Consider the following 18,207-nt stretch of genomic DNA (forward strand, 5'->3'; position numbering starts at 1 on the left):
TGTCACATAATGCGTTTGTGTATTTATTAACTTATTTAACTATTTATTTGCCAATTGTTAAGATTATTTATTTATTATTGGTTAATGTATTTTTAGATTTGTCACTGATTAATGAGAAGCCATGTATTGGATTTGTTGAAAACAAAAGCCAAAATATATTCTGACTTGTATATTTCTCTGTCTGATCGGTTTGGTGATGACAATAAAACTGATGAAAAATGACACTGAAGCTTCTGTAATTCATACTTGATCATATGCAAAGAAGGACTTTTTATATGGTACAACAACACTTAAAAGGTCTAGTTCCCAAAATGTAAATGTAGTGTAAATCACATCTCTGTTTTGAAATTGTTCAACAGCTTCAAGACCACCTTTTTTTTCAGTTTCTTTTTTTTTTACATGATAAAAAATTCCTCTCAAAATTGATAAATTTTCTAAAAGGTGTAGTATTCAGGATTTTCCTAAAAAATAAAATGTCAACTTTTACAGAAAACCCCTGCTCAATCCCTCCTACAGGCCTCTATACATGTGTGTCAGTGTCACTGTCTGCCTCAACCCCCTCCTCAGCCTGCATGTTGATGTTTTGGTTGTGTTGGGACAGACTGGATGGAGAGTGAGTGTGGTTACATCAGCTAATCACAGCTAACCCAGTGAACAAGTGACTTTTTGTGTTGATTAAAGCTAGTGGAAGACGCTATCCCGAACGACTACGATAGTGGACGCATGGAGGAAGACAAACACAGCTCTCATTGTGAAACGAAACCAATCAAGCTTTTTCCTAAAAGCCGATGACACTTGGCTTGAGTTTAGCTTGCTTTTGGGAACTTGGAGGGCAGCTCGGGGCACAGGTTCAAGTTAGCTTTCTGCTAACCAGGTAAGTGTCAAATACCTGTGATTAGCTTGTGCTAACATGCTAAGTCAGGTGCATGGCTCTTGAGTCTCTTCCATGTAGAAATGGGATGCTGCAGGTGGTTGCTGGTCTAGTGAATGTGTTGAAGTCACAGTCAGAGACTGTGGGTGTGCGCTGCTGCTGGCACTGAGCCAAGGAGGAGGAGCCCAGTTTGAATGTTGTGTTTACAAACAACCAACAAAAATTCCTACAAACCTTACCTTTAATTTTTTATTAATGTTTTTGATTTGGTCAATATTGGATTATGAATATTGTTCTGAAATACTGAAGATGAGAACAAAGATCCCCTAAAAAATGATTCAGAGTCACAGCTCTTTGAAAGTGAGCAGGATCCTGTGGATCTGTTCCTTTTAAAGAGCTGTTTGTCAATAGGTCAGCTCAGTTTCATATTTTTTCATTTTTAATAAGTAAGTCTGGAGATTAGTCTAATCTATTAACCCCATTCTGTGACTGTTCTCCATCTCACTCAGTGGAGTAGTATAGGAGAAGCGTGTGTTTGCATCTGAGTGAAAAAGCAAAAAAAAAAACAAATAAATGAAAAAAAAAAGAAAATGAATGGTTCCCATTGCTTGAGTTAAAGAGTCGGTTAATAGGTTCAGTTCGTTCACATACTTCACATCTCTTTAAGTTTTATTGTGATGTAAACCAAACTGCCCTCTCTGACACTCTGTCAAGCTGTTGCACTAATCTAAACTTGTTTTAAACTCCAATCACTGCAGTTCGTTAGCTCACCACCAGGGAGGGCATCCATGTGGTCCCATCTGACCCCCTTCCCCCAAAATCTGGAACAGTCTTCCAGAAGATGTGAGACAGGCCTCAACTCTGACAATGTTCAAAGCCCGGCTGAAAACAGTTCTGTTCAGCATAGCATACAACAACTGAAAGGATTTTACCTGCACTCTCCTCTTCTAATTTAATTAATCATTTTTAATGTTTTATGGTGTGATTTTATGCAATGATTTTATTTTGCCTATTGTGATTTTATTTTATGTTAGCTGTAAAGCACTTTGAATTGCCTTGTGTATGAATTGTGCTCTACAAATAAACTTGCCTTGCCTTGCCTTGCCTTCCAGAGCTGGGAGCTAAAGACCACAGTGTTTATCAAAACAACCACAGTCTTAATCTCTAATCCACAGCAGGGGGTGTCAGCCTAAACCCTGCCCTCCATCCGGGCTGCTGTGTGAGGAAACCCTTCATGAGTGGACGCTCCGCAGCACAGCGCCACAGCCTGACCACAGGATGTACTCCGGGTCAGGTGTCATGAGAACTGGACCGCTGGTCCAGACCAGACACAACAAGGCCTCATGGGAAATGCAAGAATGTGTCTCAGTAGACCGCAGGCTGGGGATGGTATTTTAAGATACAATGGACACCATTAAAAACACATAACCAAGTTTGCATTCTGGACGTACATGTATGCACACATACACTCTGAGAAAGGAAGTCCAGGATCAACTTGGTGTCGCATGTAAATGGGATCAGCTTAACTTATACAAAGAGATATAGAATGAGTGTGTTTAAAATAAAAGGAACTATCAGCTGAATCTGGTATTCAGAAAGTCATGCTGGTACCCTCAGCTCACTTTTTTAGATCAACATAAAACTCAAGACCAGAGTCCTCCTCTGACTGCCTGATGAACCTGATGAAAACTTAAAATAATGACTTTACTCACCACCAACTGGTGCTGTTATGCATTCAGCCCACATTCCTGCCATCTCCATGACTTTTTACATAATCGTTTGTGTGTTTTCTTTTCAATCAAATTAAATTAAAAATTAAATTAAAGAGGCCGAAAAACAACCATCATTGCTTCCTCCGGCTTGTCTGTCATGTTTCTTTACACTGAAGTCACGTTTACAAGATTTGGAATATTGAGCGTGAAGAAGCTGATACTGTGGCACATTACAATATCAGAAGCAGTGGCGTTTTCTCCCGGAGGCCAAGGGAAGCCATGCTTCCTCTCTTTTTTTAGACTGTAGCTGTGATTTAATGAAAATATTCCTTTTTAACAGTTTCGATACTTCTTCTGTGTTTTGTCACCGTCATCTCTTCCTTATTCCTCTCCTCTAGTTATTGAGCATTTTACAATGTGTAAAACAGCGCCCGTAAATGTTCTGTGGCGAATGCGTGGTGAAAATACAATACTGCACACTGTTGTCCGCAAGGAAGCCAAGCTGAGTTGGCGTCCCTTGGTGAAAAAAAACAAGAATGATTAACCAATCAGATGAGGCCGTGGTCATGACACTGCTCATCTGTGATTGACCAAGACTGTGCCAAGGGAAGCCACCCCGTCTTTGGCCTCAAACCAATCAAATCACAGTATCGTCATCATCATCAAGCCACTGAATGAAATCAGGGAGGTTAGCACATTAGCAGTGTGCATGAAGCGGCTGGTTGTGTGTTTAAGTGGGCGGTTGAATTAATTAATACGATGTTTAAGCTAAGTCAAGAGGACAATGTACGTGTGTGAATGAGTGAGTGAGGGTAGGAGAGCTAAAGGGCGTGTGTCGGTGTTCAAAGTAAGTAAAACGAGCGCTCTCTGGGCGCTCTAACAGGTCCGTTACATGAAATAGCGATACAAACTGCAACATAGCCTTTTATGTACCCCACTCCCTAAAAAAAATACAGATAACAGGCTTTGTCTCACTTGGCTTCCTCAAAAAAAAATCTCCACGCCACACCACTGATCAGAAGAGGGAGATCTTTTGAGCTCCATTTTATCATCAAGTGTGTGGTCTCTCAATGTGTAGAGGTTTGAAGAATCCTGTAATGTGTGCCAGCTGTAAGCCACATCTTTCTGCAGTAGGACAAAATGTCAAAGTAAAATATATGGCCCACTTGACCCCTTCAAGCTCTATCCTCACACTCTGCAAAGGATATAGCCATAAAAACAAGTCATCACTCTGTACTGTACATGTCTGCAAACATGAGACTTCCTTCTCAGACAAAGGGAGCGAAGCCCGACTGCAGGTCTGTGCTGCTTGCCAATCAACATGGAGGATATGACCGCCGTGCTCAGAGCAGGTCCACTGACCCTGAGGCCAAAACGGATGAGTCTTTTTATAGCCACCCTGATCAGATCTCAGATCTCTTCGTGTTACATCATGTCAGACAAGCTTTTATAGCCAACTTGTCGATGTCTCTGCAGCGATAAACTTTGCTGACCCGCAGAGGCCTTGTCTCAGAGGTCCCAGGTGACTCTTGAGGAAGCCGACAGACGTGGGCTGAAGGAACGCTGAGCCCGGCCTGTTGGACATTAAAGGCACCGCTGGGCTTCTCTGAAAGAAACATCGCGTGTGAGTCAACTTCCTGTATTGCAGGAGTTGACCTGATGTTCTGCCTGTTTTGAGGTCTTCAGGGATCCCATGGGAGATGATGACACTCTGGTTCGTCAGCCCTAGGATTAAGAAACACCTGCTTCTTTGAGTATTAGCCCCATAAAGCAGGCTCAGGGTGTTTATTTTAGTTCTGGTGTTTCCACAAAGTGTAACTAAAGAGAGTGTTTCCAATAAAACAGAGATTTTCACATTTGCAGGTCAGGACCGGTCTTGCCGTAATGTGATTTTGTATGAAAAGGCTACTCTTCAGGAGAGTCTGTCCAGATGAAGCGTTAAACATGAGGGAAACAAGAGTCGGATGTGGCGGGGGCCATTTGTTGAACTTTCTCTGACACACCGGCTCACCTGTCCTCTTTTCTCAAAGTGTCAGGAGCTGTGAAAGACGATCAGCGTGATCAAGAGGGAAAGGAGCGGGGGAGCAGCTCAGACAGATGAGCGTTATCTTGAGGTCATGTTAGGGGTTAAACAAGAGACAACACTGTGGCTACCATCCTGGGGTTTCAGTGGCTTTACTACACATGAGGAGCACAAACTACTTTCTCACGGCAGACCTTCAGACTGAATTATGTCTGATTTAGTTATCTGCCCATAAACCTGTCCTTACACTGCTCTTCATGTTTAGAAACTCTGCTTAGGCCATGCATCATGATCCTCATCTGGTGCATAAATCAATGTTTGCCTAGAAGTAGTCCTGGCACGCAGCAATGTTTATAAATGTATGGCTTCAACCTGTGGGACTCACTGTGGTGCCTTTCAGTTTTGATATAAGTGGTGTGCTGTCATAAATTTCTCAAGCTGATTTATAATGCATCAAAGTTATCAGATATTTGGGTATTTAAAGAAAAAAAAAACAAAGCAAACAGCACATTGTTACAAACTGATTTGCCATCCAATGTTGCCACCATGATCAGAGGGACCAGAATCATTTGTTAGTTTAAAGGAAGGGTCTGAAGATACTTGCATTACTTGTTATAGGCTCCTCCTCCTTGGCTCAGTGCCAGCAGCAGCACACATTCACAGCCTCGAACCGTGACTAGTGAACACACCCGCTAGCCTAGCAACCACCTGTAGCAATGCGTTCCCAAAGCTAGAGAAACTCTAGAGCAGTGCACCTCTGACTTGGCATGTTAGCACAAGCTAATCGCGGGTATTATACACATACCTGGCTAGCAGAAAGCTAACTTGTATAGCTCTTTGTCCCAAGCTGCACTACAAGTCCCTGAAAGTGAGTGAAAGTCGAGCCAAATTTTGACCTCATTTGGTAAAAAGCTTTATCTATTTGCCGTTTTGTTTCAATGTCGATGCGTTTTTCTTTTTCCCGTGCTATGTCCACTATCGTATCAGCTCAAGATAGTTTCTTCCACTCGCTAATCAACACAAAAAGTCACTTGTGCACTATGTGTGCTACAAGTGGCTTATGTAACCACAGTTATGCTCTGCCCAGAAACATCTGGATTCAACCAAAACATCAACATGCAGGCAGAGGAGGGGGTTGAGGCAGACACAGACATTGACACACATGTATAGAGACCCATAGGAGACAATTCATCAGGATTATTCCTGTAAAAATTGACATTTTATTTTTATGGAAAATTCTGCAGACTCTACCTTAAACAAATAAATATGTTATTGTTGTCAGGCCAAAATGCCAGTATCTTTTTGTCTGTAGCTCCACTTGATATTTACATTTACCCAAAAACAAAAACCTGAAGGATAGTGTTAGAGACTAACACTGCACTCAATAGGAAAATTAAAAAATAAATGGGACTTTGTGTGATCTGAAATGTGCTTTTAAGAAGTCAGACTCCCTCCAGACCAGACTCATACTAAATCAAGTGATGGACAAATGAACTTGGCCCAGCACACAGAAGAAAATGGGAGATGGTGATCAGAGTAAAGAAAATGATTGACAAACAGACAGAAAACCCATACATTCAGAATTTGTTTCAAACCGGTACAAAGGAAGTCAACTGATGGTTTTCACCTCCTGTGAGCAGAAACACTTCTGAACGTCAGCCTCCTTATATAACCCCTGTGAGCTGAGGGAGAACACCACAGGTGTTTCTAATACCTGCTAATTAATGAAACCACCTGTGGACCAGATATGGATCTCCTTTTTCCAACCAGAACCTTTTTATCTGACTCACAACACACTAGATTTGTAACAATATTTACTGCTTTAATAGTAACAATCTGTATTTAACAAGCACAGGCGGCAGATAATTTCCCATGATGATTGCAGGCTGTATTTGGTTAATCTGGTTCACTGTTAGCCCAGACATGGATATTAACTTGCATGTTTGGTGCTAGCTCTGCTAATGTTAGCTACTCATAGCAAACATATCTGACACTGTTTACCCACTTACTGTGTGTTACCACATTAAGTCATGTTAGTCTTGTTGCTAACTTCCAAGCAGCTAGTTAGTTTGAATTAAAACTTCTTTGTAAACATCAAGACAACATGTTGCTTCAGGACATCACTAAAGGAAAAGTCTTCCCTTCTGACGTCAGGATGACTCACTGTGGTGATTTCATGGCTCATGACAGAGAGCGGTGATGTACATACTTTTACATGTCAGTGGCCTCTTTATGTTTCTGTGACTCAGTCATTTTCCGTTTCCTAAAGTTGGAGTTAAAACTGCTTTTCAAATACAGACTGTTTTGACCACAAGGAGAGATGCTCAGAGTATTTGGAACTTGAATTCTCTTTCTATAGCTTAAAACTTAAATCACAGGGTCCAAAAACAAAGTACCATTATTTACAAATCAATTCAATGAAAAAAAAAACAGAAAACTTGCCAGCAACGATGCACAGTCTGAAATTCTGGGAGCATCAAGTTACCTGACTCATTGTTTGGGAAAGCTCAAAGCTGAAACTTCTGAGGTTAGAAATGGTTCCGGAAACTTATTTACATCTAAATCAAACTGGTTATAATTGATGTGTAACTTTTTAACCTTGAGGGGAAAAAAAACATTTGATGCTGTTTTTATGTACACAAAACTAATGTAAGTTTTTGGTTTTTATATAAACAGCTTTACAAGCAGACCCTTCCCACTCTCCCATGTCTCTCCATTGCATCTAATGAAGGCCATAGACACACACACACACACACACACACACACACACACACACACACACACACACACACACACACACACACACACACACACACACACACACACACTATTTAAATAACTCATAAAAGGCCATTTGCAGCAGGCTGCAGCTGGCTGCTAGGAGGAGGCTCTCTTCTCTCCAGTGCAGCTGTTTCCGATGAGTCAAGTTATCTGACCACACGTTTTTCCCAGCAGACAGCTAACACCGACGGACCGTGCACTCATCGTCTGTCACTCCATGCAGGGCTGTGGGGGGCAGAGCAGAGGGGAGAAAACTGCCTGATGTAGGAAAACCTGACGCTTTCTATCTTATCTCACATCTGGAGATCTGTTTTCTATCTTCTTCCAGCTCATTCTGCATCATTGATGTAAAGCAATAAACTTTTCTTGTACTTGTCTTCTTTGTGGCTGACAGTCTGAAAACAAGAGTCCAAAAATATCTCAGTGTTATCGAAGCACAAGTCTGATTTTCTTGGGACTGTTATAAAATGTTTTGACTGAAGAAGCCTTAGCTATTCCACAATCATGAAATGCAGAATTTGTCAGTGAAGTGGTGTCAAACTTTTTTAAAAAGAGGGCCACGTTAGATTTTGTGAAAAAGACCAAGGTCCAGCAGCTCTTACTGACACATTTATTAATTGTGAAAGTAATCTAATTTGTCAACTTTTTCTTTTAGTGATTTCTGTAAAGTCAGTCACTGTGTGCTCAAACATACTTGTGCCATCATTACAGACCGAGGAAGTCAAATCTCACCTGTCCCTCAGTTAACCTAAGGCTAAGCCACGCCCCCTCCACTCATTCAAACAATCAACATTCAGTGACAGGCAGACAAGTGATAAACCGCATCCTATTGTCACCACCTTCTTAGACAACAAGATAGAGGATCAGCTTTGTTCATGCACTGAAGGGCAAGAAGTTTGTTTTTTCTTAAATTAATCTATCTAACTTGACGTGAACTGTAAAATAGGCTATGCCACTTGCTACTAGCTTCTTTTTCTTTTAATCTAAAATTAGCTTAAGCTAATCTCTTAAACTAGATTTTTCTTCTGCTAAAGCAGTAATGTTATATACTAGGCTTTCCAAAGATCTGTTATATAATATACTCCAACATGGCTAGGGGTTGCACGATGGCGCAACGGTTAGCGCTGCAGCCTCACAGCAATAAGGTCACAATTCCCAGCTTGGCTGGTGATTTTTTTGTGTGTGGAGTTTTCACGTTCTCCCGTTCATGCCTGGGTTCTTGGGTTCCCGGGTACTCCCCTCCATAAACATGCTCATCAGGTTAATTGATCACTCTTAATTGTCCGTAGGTGTGAGTGTGTACGTGAATGGTTGTCTGTCTCTGTCAGCCCTGTGATTGGCTGGCGACCAGTCCAGGGTGTACCCTGCCTCTCACCCAATGACAGCTGGGATAGGCTCCAGCCACCCATGACCCTGATTGGGATAAGGTGTATAGAAAATGAATGAATGAATAACTGACGTACAGATCCCTGTAATTCTATTCACGCTGAGCTGATGCGATCCACCGCGCAACTTTATGCAAAGAAGACACTTTTAGTAGTTGAGATGTGGCTTATGAAAAGATACAAAATACACCCCATTGTCCAGCCTTTCAGGATGCTTTGCGGCAGAGTTGCATGTATTCCCATTAGACCATATAACCATCTTTAATCTAAAAATCTTTGAAAAACCTCATAACACCGAATTAAAACTGACTTTCTGCAACGCATTTCCATGGATGTCCAAGTAGAGAATCTCTCAGTGTATGGGAACAGCTATACGCACTGTGATTGGTTCATGGCGTTTGATGGCAGGACTTAGCCATGAATCATTCGTCTCTTGATACCAGGTAATTAGTGGTCAGTTTTCTGCAATGTTACATGCTGCATAAACATCAGCAAACTCTGCTTCTGACCAAGGAAAATGTTCTCCATTAGGGGGCAGTATTAGGAAAATATGTCTGGATGTTTTTTTTTTTTTTTTTTTAATGGCAGGATCAGGATCTGAATTGTTTTACATATTTAGGCTGTTTGGACCAGAAAACATTTTTTAACCCTGAAATATTTCTGGTCATCATGATAAATCCATTCACTTAAAGATGTCAGCTGTAAGAGTTGTTGAGTTTCTGCAGAATGTACAGAGCTATAGCTTTATACGAGTAGCCTATGCTCAGTCCACATGTAGTTTAATGAGACCTTGGATAGACTCTGGTTTGGTTTGTGACCTTGACAAAAAATATAAATGTACTCATGATTGATAGCATTATTCATATCAGTGCCATAATTCATACATCATAAGATGAGAGATAGAGGTTGTCTGAATGGGCTACGGCCCCTGAGCCTGATCTTGGACACGCCTGATTTAGACGCTCATAGACCTCTCAAGAAACAGAGCTCCCCCAATCTACAGATCAGTCATGACACCTGCACAGACCCACAACAGTTTGACATCTGAGACCACTTGGAGATGGCTCTGAATTCCAGCTGAGCATCAAAACATTTAGTGGTGCAATTTTTATTCACTCTTGTTGATTGCAATTTATTGTTCAGATTTTAAAAGCAGGGTACAGCTTATTAATTCTATTAATTATTATCAGTAGATTAGATCTATATTTTAGATTGTCTTTGCGGTTTTTCCTCTTGGGCAGTTTCATCCCTTGATACCGGTGTAACCTTCCAACTCAGTTTAGTCCAACACACTTCATCAGCACTTGAAGCTCCTCAGCAGGAATTTAAAGGCATTCCTGTAGGTTGATGCAGGGGGCGAAGGGTTGGAGGGTTAAAGTATTTACGGTTCCAAACTGTGAAGTGCTGCTGGTGCTGGGGGAGACAGAGTGCAGCGGGGTCGTGTTGCTGGCTCGCCACGCGTGGTAAAACACCATGGTGTCCCGCTTTATGAGCTGAACCAGGTTCCACACAGGTCACTGTTGTTGGTGCAGCTGATGTGGGGGCCAGGGGCCGCCAGGGACCCGGTTTGATGTGTCGAGAGGCTGTGTTTGTAAAACAGGCCCTTTGATGACACCCTCTCCCCCTCTCCAGCAGTCGGCCCCTCCCTCCCTGTCCAGCACCGGTCAATCTGGAAGCCATTTGTTTGCTTTCCACAGGGAAAGTTCAGGCTTGATCACCTCCAGCATCTGCTGAGTGTTTATTTACCCACAGCACCTCAAACTGAGACAAACTGACACAGAGCAAATACAGAGGCATGGATCACACCGTCGCTGCGGGGACAGGAGCCAGCAGTGTGCTAAATACATGAACCTCTGGCTGCCAAGGACAGACGCTTCACACTTTACTGTTAACTGCAGAAGACACTTGATAAAGAAAACATCAAAATTTAAAGATATGGAAATGTTTGTCTTTGTCTTCTATGCAGAGAAACAAACACTCTAAAAGTGCAGCTTTCAACCTTAAAAATTCTGGGTTGGAAGAAGCTCAGTGACTAAAAAAAGGACGTAAAATAAGAGAAACTTTGGCACAACTGAAGAAAAATTTGAAAGGAAGTCCAGACTCTGAGAGGAAATTCCAAAGTGCTGATCTGTGTGACATTTCTGCAAAGGTACACAGCCACAAGTCACAAAGGCCGGCCTCATGACATCTTAAGCTCGGCTCCTTTTTGTTCCTATTTCCATTTCAGGAGCCTCTGTAACCTTCAGGGGAATTAAAGGGCTGATGAGCAACTTTCATTCAGAGATCATCTCTCTTTGATGATGGTTAAGGAGAAAACTCAGTGACACTCTTTCTGAAGTGCCCCACATTAGAGAATACAGGCCATCATATATGATTTACAGTTGCAGGATTAATATACTCAGACCCAGAAAAATGATAGAAATACTGCTTTAAGTCATCAGACTAGAAGTGTGTATACTCTAAAAGAAAGTCCCTCTCCAGTGCTCCTGTACTCCTTTATTTATCATGAGATTCTGCACCGATAGCACAGAGATGTAGAGGAAGGAGATATGAAAGAAAGCAATGTTGACCTCATCCTTCTTCATGCATTATCATGGCAAAGCTGCTTTAGTGTCACTTGTGAACAAACTTTGTGCAACACAGACAATGGTGTTCTGTGCTCCATGAGACAAAATTCTGCTGAAGGCCTGGTTATTTTAACATTATTCGAAGCGTGTTTGGCTAAAGTCAAGCTCTGTGTATGAAAAGGTCAGAGGAAGCCCTGAAATTTCTTGGCAGAGAGATTTCTGTGTAAAACCAGAAAGCTGCACACTGAGAGAACTCCCTCAGCTCTCAGACAGTTTTAGAAAGGAGGGTCTGAACTGTTTCTCCCAGAGTGTCCTGATAAATATGAATCAAAAATGGGAGGAGACTATTTTTAAAGGAGCTCAATCTTTAATTTTGCATTATTATCACAAGAGACTGCAATGAAATCTGCTGACATCAATGTGAGGAAGATAGATTTTTTTTGAGGTTGTGTTGAATGGCTGCAGCTGGGTGTTGTTTTGGACTGCATCAGTCTCAAGTGACAGAATCTGCATGGCATCATCCTTTGGTTTTATTATCAGTTATCTCTCAGTGCACAAATTTTTCTTATTGAAAGCACCAAGGTGAGGCATTTCTTGTAGTTACTCTTCTTTTCTTTTTTTTCTTTTTTTTAAATTCGTCATTATAACCATATCCCAGGAATAGAAGTTAGAGAAAATACAAGCCACAAAAGTCAGTCTTGTTTGCTTTTGACTCATAAAAACTCATTTTGGTGACCAGTCCCCACCTTGCCAAACTGGAATGGTCCACATAAGTTTTAGGACCAAAACATTTGGGAGGCTGGGAGCCTGTGCATGTGCCCACCCCTCCCCTTACAGCTGAAGTGCTACTGTAGCTGCTATAAGAGCCCTCCCTGCTATGAAGACTGTCACACAGACCGGACTATCCTGAGGGGAAGAGTCAGAGCAGACCCGGGACTTCTGCTGGCTGGACCTTGGAGTTACAGCGACTTTTACGCGCGGCTCTTGTGCATGCAGCTGTTTTCTATCCGGACAGAAGCGACTGGCTTTCTCATGAGATTATGGCTTTCACTATGCTGAGGCCGGTGTCCACGCACCCCTTTTCCTACCCCGCGGACCTGACCTTGATTTCGGACGACGAGGAGGGGAACCGCAGCGAGAGCGACGGCAGCACCGACCACGGCTACGGCTGCTGCGCGGTTCCGGGGGAGGGATACCGGCTGGAGTCCGGCGGGGTGGTGCGGCAGCGGAACGCTGCTAACGCGCGGGAGAGGTACCGGACCCAGAACGTGAACACGGCCTTCACGGCGCTGCGGACACTAATCCCCACGGAGCCGGTGGACAGGAAACTCTCTAAAATCGAGACGCTGCGCCTCGCGTCCAGCTACATCTCGCACTTGGCGAACGTGCTGGTGGTCGGGGACGGGAGGGAGGACGGGCAGCCGTGCCTCTCTGCGGTCTACAAGGAGGTGAAGGGAGGAGGAGAAGGCAAACAGCCCCGGACTATCTGCACTTTCTGCCTCAGCAACCAACGGAAAGGGGTAAAAATATTTAACATGTTTCCTAAACAGTTATCACAGCGTCCCTGTAAGAGGGGCCACATAAAAAATATAATTTGAAATTGTCGGCTCCTATTTCAAAATGTTTTTAGGAAATAAATGATTATTTTTGAAAACGCGCGCAACTTACTTATTGAATTCCCATATGCATGGAAATATTGAATTGTGATTCATAAATCAAGTTAGAAGAAAAAAGCAGGTCAGTTTTCTATTTATCTATTTATTTATTTTAATTGCTAAATCATGAGGGTACGTTTTAGTCCTGTCACAAGACCCGGACTGTCACTGGAGCTTTTTTTAACCATTACTTTTACCTATGTATTTTTTTTTTTTTACATCAACATTTTGGAAATGACTTGAATGCATTTCATTTAAAATACAGCCTATTTTATGCTAACTTTTTATACTGTACTATTTCTACACTCAACACCCTAATGTGGGTTGGGGTCACGTGACACATCGGGGTGAACAAACTGCACAGACCTCAGTCCATGCTGCAGCTCAAATCTCTGTGTAGGGACTGTGTTTATTTATAGATGACATATCGTTGAGTCCATGCATGGAGATATCCTTTAAAGGAAAACTGTGTATTTATCCATGCTGGAAAACCTCTGTGACATTTTCTATACTCTGAGGGCGGTCAGTGAAAAAGCATAAACTGTGATAAAGCAGTGTCCTGATAAAGAATTGATCTGTGTCCCGCAGGTTGACTGTGATGATGTCTGAAGTGTTGGTAACACTGATTTCCCTCTTGTTCACAGGGGCGACACAGCTCCCACGACAGAAGAGAATGTGCAAAAATGCACGGAAGCAGCGCAAGACAACTGAGCCGGCGATGAAACTGTGACCTGGAGTGGGATGGGATCTCCATCAACCATTCCTCAAAATCTAGAAGCAACTTTGTTCCTCAGAAGACTTTTACTCCTCTGATGTGTGCAGGAGTTTGACTCATGGGTTACATTATACTCAGCAAGATGTGAACTCTGTGCGCCACACTCAGACATATTTTCTTAACACGGAGTATTTGAACATGAAGGAATCTGTGAATTGATTCTGTCTTTGTGATGATCATGGGGGAAGAGGTGCAGTTTTGAATCTAGGTCATGACCCAGTCTGGATCACTGTCGGGGTCTTAGATGGTGGTATGAAGCAGTTCAGAGGAATATCCTCTCCATCCATGTAGGAACTGACTCAAATGATAACGTAACATGCATTTTTTTTCAGCATATTGAATACTTTGTCTAGTATTTGGATTGTGTTAAGTCTGCAAATATTGCAGCACTTTTTGAGGAATGATTGGGTCAGGCACTCAGAGAGGTGTTTCCCTGATAAATACACTGCGCTGAGTGAGAAGCTGATGAGCTGAACTCCCTTAAAGTTTTCATTGTACTTTAAATCTCAGAGAGCTTCAATGTCAAGAAATGTCTGTCATTGCTGAACAGCTCATACACAATAGTCACCACTACAGAAGGCCCTGCATCTGAACCGAGACTGTGGTAAACGGCCAAAGATGATTTCGTTCAAACCACTGAAGATAAGAACCTGAGATCTGGGGATTTGACTCTTTGATGAGCTGGAGGACGAGTTCACAAACAGACTTGGCTGATCAGTCACAGGATCCTCACACAAGAAGACATCTGCTGATTGAAAGCTGTGTCGTAACAGGAGATATCCGAGGGATGTTTTTAACTTTGTTTCTTTACGTGTTGTAATCTACTTTGAAATTAAATTTATTTTTACAGACATGTCTTTCTCTTCTCTCATTCTCAATGTCATATTAACTGGTCTGAGGATTGTTAAGTGTTGCCTTCCCTGTGACGCAGTGGTTTTCACTCACAGCCAGAATTGTTTTTTTTTCTCATTCTTCTCTTGTCACACTGTTACCACTCGCCATGTTCATGGCTGTTTTTTGCAGAGCCTATGTTTTACATCTTTGATAGGCTGACCTGTCAAGGGTGCACCTCGCCTTGCACCCAAGATAAAGGTACTGGATAGATGGACCTGTTTGAAGGAAAAGAAAATTGGTAAAGATGTGATTGACTTTGACATGGGCCAGGAGTTGTGTCAAACTTTCAATACCAGCTAAAAGAAGTCCAAGGAGGTAAAAGGGGCAAACTGGTGACAGAGACATGGTTGATCAGGCCTCACTGAATCTCCAGAGCGGTGAAGGCTGGCCTGTGTGGTTTGAAACAACAGACTAGAGCTCAAACTGCAGAGGGTGCTGGTTCTGACGGAGAAATGTATAAACACAGAGTATCACAGATTATTTTGTATAGACTGGTGAGAATGTCCAAACTGACCCCTATTCACCACTGAAAGCGCCTACAATGAGAACAAGAGCATCAGAACTGGTCTGTATGCATGTCCAGCCATTAGCAATTAAAATGAAAATAACCAAAGACAGAGGATATTTAGGGGTCAAATGAATCCTTTGGCAAAGTATGACGATGTGGAGTGCATTGATTTTCTGAACCACTTATCCCGTTCAGGGTCGCAGGTGGCTGGAGCCTATCCCAGCTGTCATTGGGCGAGAGGCGAGGTACACCCTGGACTGGTCGCCAGTCAATCACAGGGCTGACACTAAGGCCATGTCCACGTGTAGCCAGGTATTTCCAAAAATGAGTATCCCCCCCTTGTTCGTTTTAAAAAATTATTTCGTCCACATGCAGCGGGTAAATCCGCTGGTGAGTGCAGCTCCAAGCACGCCAAACCCATAATGGGCAGTATTGTCCTGACGTAAAACCCACGCCAGCCAATCAGAATGAGCCCCGTCATCAGCTGCGACGTTTGAGAACCGAAAACTCTGTTTACCGGTGTCAACACGAAACCATGAAACCAGTGTTTTCCAAAATCTGCACTTTGGCTGGAGTTTTCAGAGAACAGCATTTTTAGTGACATAAAGCTGTGGTTTCATGTTGATGACGGGCGTAAACATAAAAATATATGATGTTTCCCAAATACCCGGCTAAGTGTGGATATGGCCAGAGACATTCACACACACACTCACACTTGTGGACAATTTAGAGTGTTTTAACCTGATGAGCATGTTTCTGGACTGTGGGAGGAAGCCGGAAGGCCCAGAGAGATCCCACGCATGCACGGGAAGAACATGCAAACTCCACACAGAAAGGCAGGACAGCCAATCTGGGGACTTTCTTGCTGTGAGGCTGCAGCACTAACTGTTGCACCACTATGCAGCCCACTATGTGGAGCTATACAGTAAATTTAGTTTGAGACTTCATTTGTCTTACTTATCTCATCTGTCAACTAAAACATTTTTTGTCTCTGAAATCTAAGTTTACGATGTGGAGCTATACAGTAAATTTAGATTTAGGAGACAAAAAATGATAAGGAAGATAATTGAAGTCTCAAAATGGGGCTCACTGCTGCCAGTTTTGCAAGTTTGCTTGGCCAAAATGTGTGCAGTGAAATGTTGGAGTTTATCAAACAACTGCTTGTAGAGTTATTCATTGAGTTACTAGTCATGCTCAGCCTTTTTGCAGTCGTGCATGTGGCTAAGGCTAAAGCCAAAAGCGCCATTCCGTCATGACGAACAGTCCTATTTGACTGGTCGTGCGAAAGGGCCTTGGTCTCTTAATTTGCCAAACTTTATTCAATCTTGCATTTGTGGGATGTGACAAACAGGTCAGGTCTGTGGGCGTCCCACCTTGCAAGATTGTAGACTCAAAGAATCTGCTGGTGCCAGATACGACTGCACACCTTCAGAGGTCTGGTGGAGTCTAGTCTCATCAGGGCTGTTTTTACCCTCACCTGATGAAAGTGAGGCCTACACAGTATCACACAGATGATCACAATTTCCACTTGTGCAAAAAGTTGTTGCTTTTATTTGTTTATTCAACCAAAGCCCTGTTTCCACCAAGCAGCTCAGGTTAGATCAGTACAGTTTGGTGCAGGTTAGCTCTGTTTAGCCTGGAATGGAACCTTATGCTGCATGCACAGATAATAGGAGTGTGCGACGACATATTCTTTACTTTTTGTGTGAATTGACTCTTTAATTCTGCTTCTTCAGGCTCTAGATACATGTAGCAAATTTCATCCCCTTTTAGAGATTATAATCACACACACAGAGTTCCAAGTTTAGGTCAGCTGAAGCCTGAAGAACAAACCACTTAACCATTCCTGACACTTCTGCATGAGAAGGAAACATATACGGGGAATTCCAGAGAAGCTTTACCTTCTACCGTCTCAGTAATGCCAAAGAATCTCAACAGAGGAAGCAATCAATCTCCCCCACAGCAGGCTCCCTCTGAAATCTGTGTGTCCCAGCAGTGTGTGACCACGGAGAGCCTTGTTAGGGTTGTAGGTGCACAGTGCCAGCTAGGAAGGCATGAATCAGAGTCAAGTCTGGGAAAAGGTAAAGGCAAAACAGGAAAGACACAAATTAGTGTTGTTGGATCTATTGTGCTGAGTGATGATTACTCATGGGGAACATCAGGGAGTGGAGCACATTACTGGAGCCGTGCCAACGCGATCAACCACAGAGGGGGAGAAACTCAGCTTAAAGGTTGTTGTTGGAGCTCCCCTTGAAAATGGATTTATGTGTAAAAGAAAAATAAATTTGTGCTTCCCTGAAAGTGACTGGAACGGAACTAGCTGGTTTTAATTTTAATGGATAACTCTGTATTTAAAGTTTTGGATGTTTGGAACAGGAGTCCTAGAAAATACAGGAATCTGATCTTTGGCACAGCTCTGCTCTGGCAGTAAATCTCCAGGGTTAGGATCCACATGTGGTGTTGATCAGTCACAGCTAATATCACCTAGCACCCTGTGTCCAGACAAACACAGCTGCTGATGAATTAATGTTGTAGATCACACATGGAGAGCAGCTCTGAGAATCCTGTCAGAATCACAGAACATGAAGAGACGCTTAGAAATAAAGACTTATGGACAGGACAACAGCTACGCTTGGTGAGGCCAAAACTGTCAGAGCCTCACCCAGAAAGTAGTGCTTTAGACCAATCCTGAGAAACCCCAGAAGTTGACGAGCTGCCATTACTATGTTTAAATGAGAGCTGTCAGAAGAATCAACCTTAAGTAAAGCATTTCTGTTTTATCACCGTAAAATAACTATGCCAGGGAGATCTTGGAGAATGTGTGCAGTTTTGGACTGCCATAACAGCAGTGGAAAACTCCGACTTTTAAAAAAAAAAAAAAAGGAAAGTGGGACCTATGGCACATATCTCTCCTACTACTAAACTTTGTCAGCTGACGTTGCCTTGTTGTCACAGAGACTTCAGTGTGCCTCAGGTCAGTCCTGTCTGAGCCAAAAGAGAAGCTAATAAGTAGCTTTTAGGAATAACCTTTGGTGC

At 42.6% G+C, this 18,207-nt stretch overlaps 1 protein-coding gene across 1 annotated transcript; it reads left to right on the forward strand.

Moving 5' to 3' along the window:
* The first annotated feature begins 12,243 nt into the window (after window positions 1-12,243).
* LOC141795909 (transcription factor 15-like) lies at window positions 12,244-14,620 on the forward strand. The gene is made up of 2 exons (XM_074676685.1): window positions 12,244-12,859; window positions 13,639-14,620. Exons 1-2 carry the CDS (start codon window positions 12,380-12,382, stop codon window positions 13,714-13,716), a joined length of 558 nt encoding a protein of 185 aa, XP_074532786.1. The 5' UTR covers window positions 12,244-12,379; the 3' UTR covers window positions 13,717-14,620.
* Window positions 14,621-18,207: the final 3,587 nt, after the last annotated feature.

The sequence above is a fragment of the Halichoeres trimaculatus genome, unplaced genomic scaffold (genome assembly GCF_033239565.1).
Source record: "Halichoeres trimaculatus isolate MK-OKI-2021-1 unplaced genomic scaffold, fHalTri1.1 fHalTri1_scaffold_1, whole genome shotgun sequence".
NCBI lineage: Eukaryota > Metazoa > Chordata > Actinopteri > Labriformes > Labridae > Halichoeres > Halichoeres trimaculatus.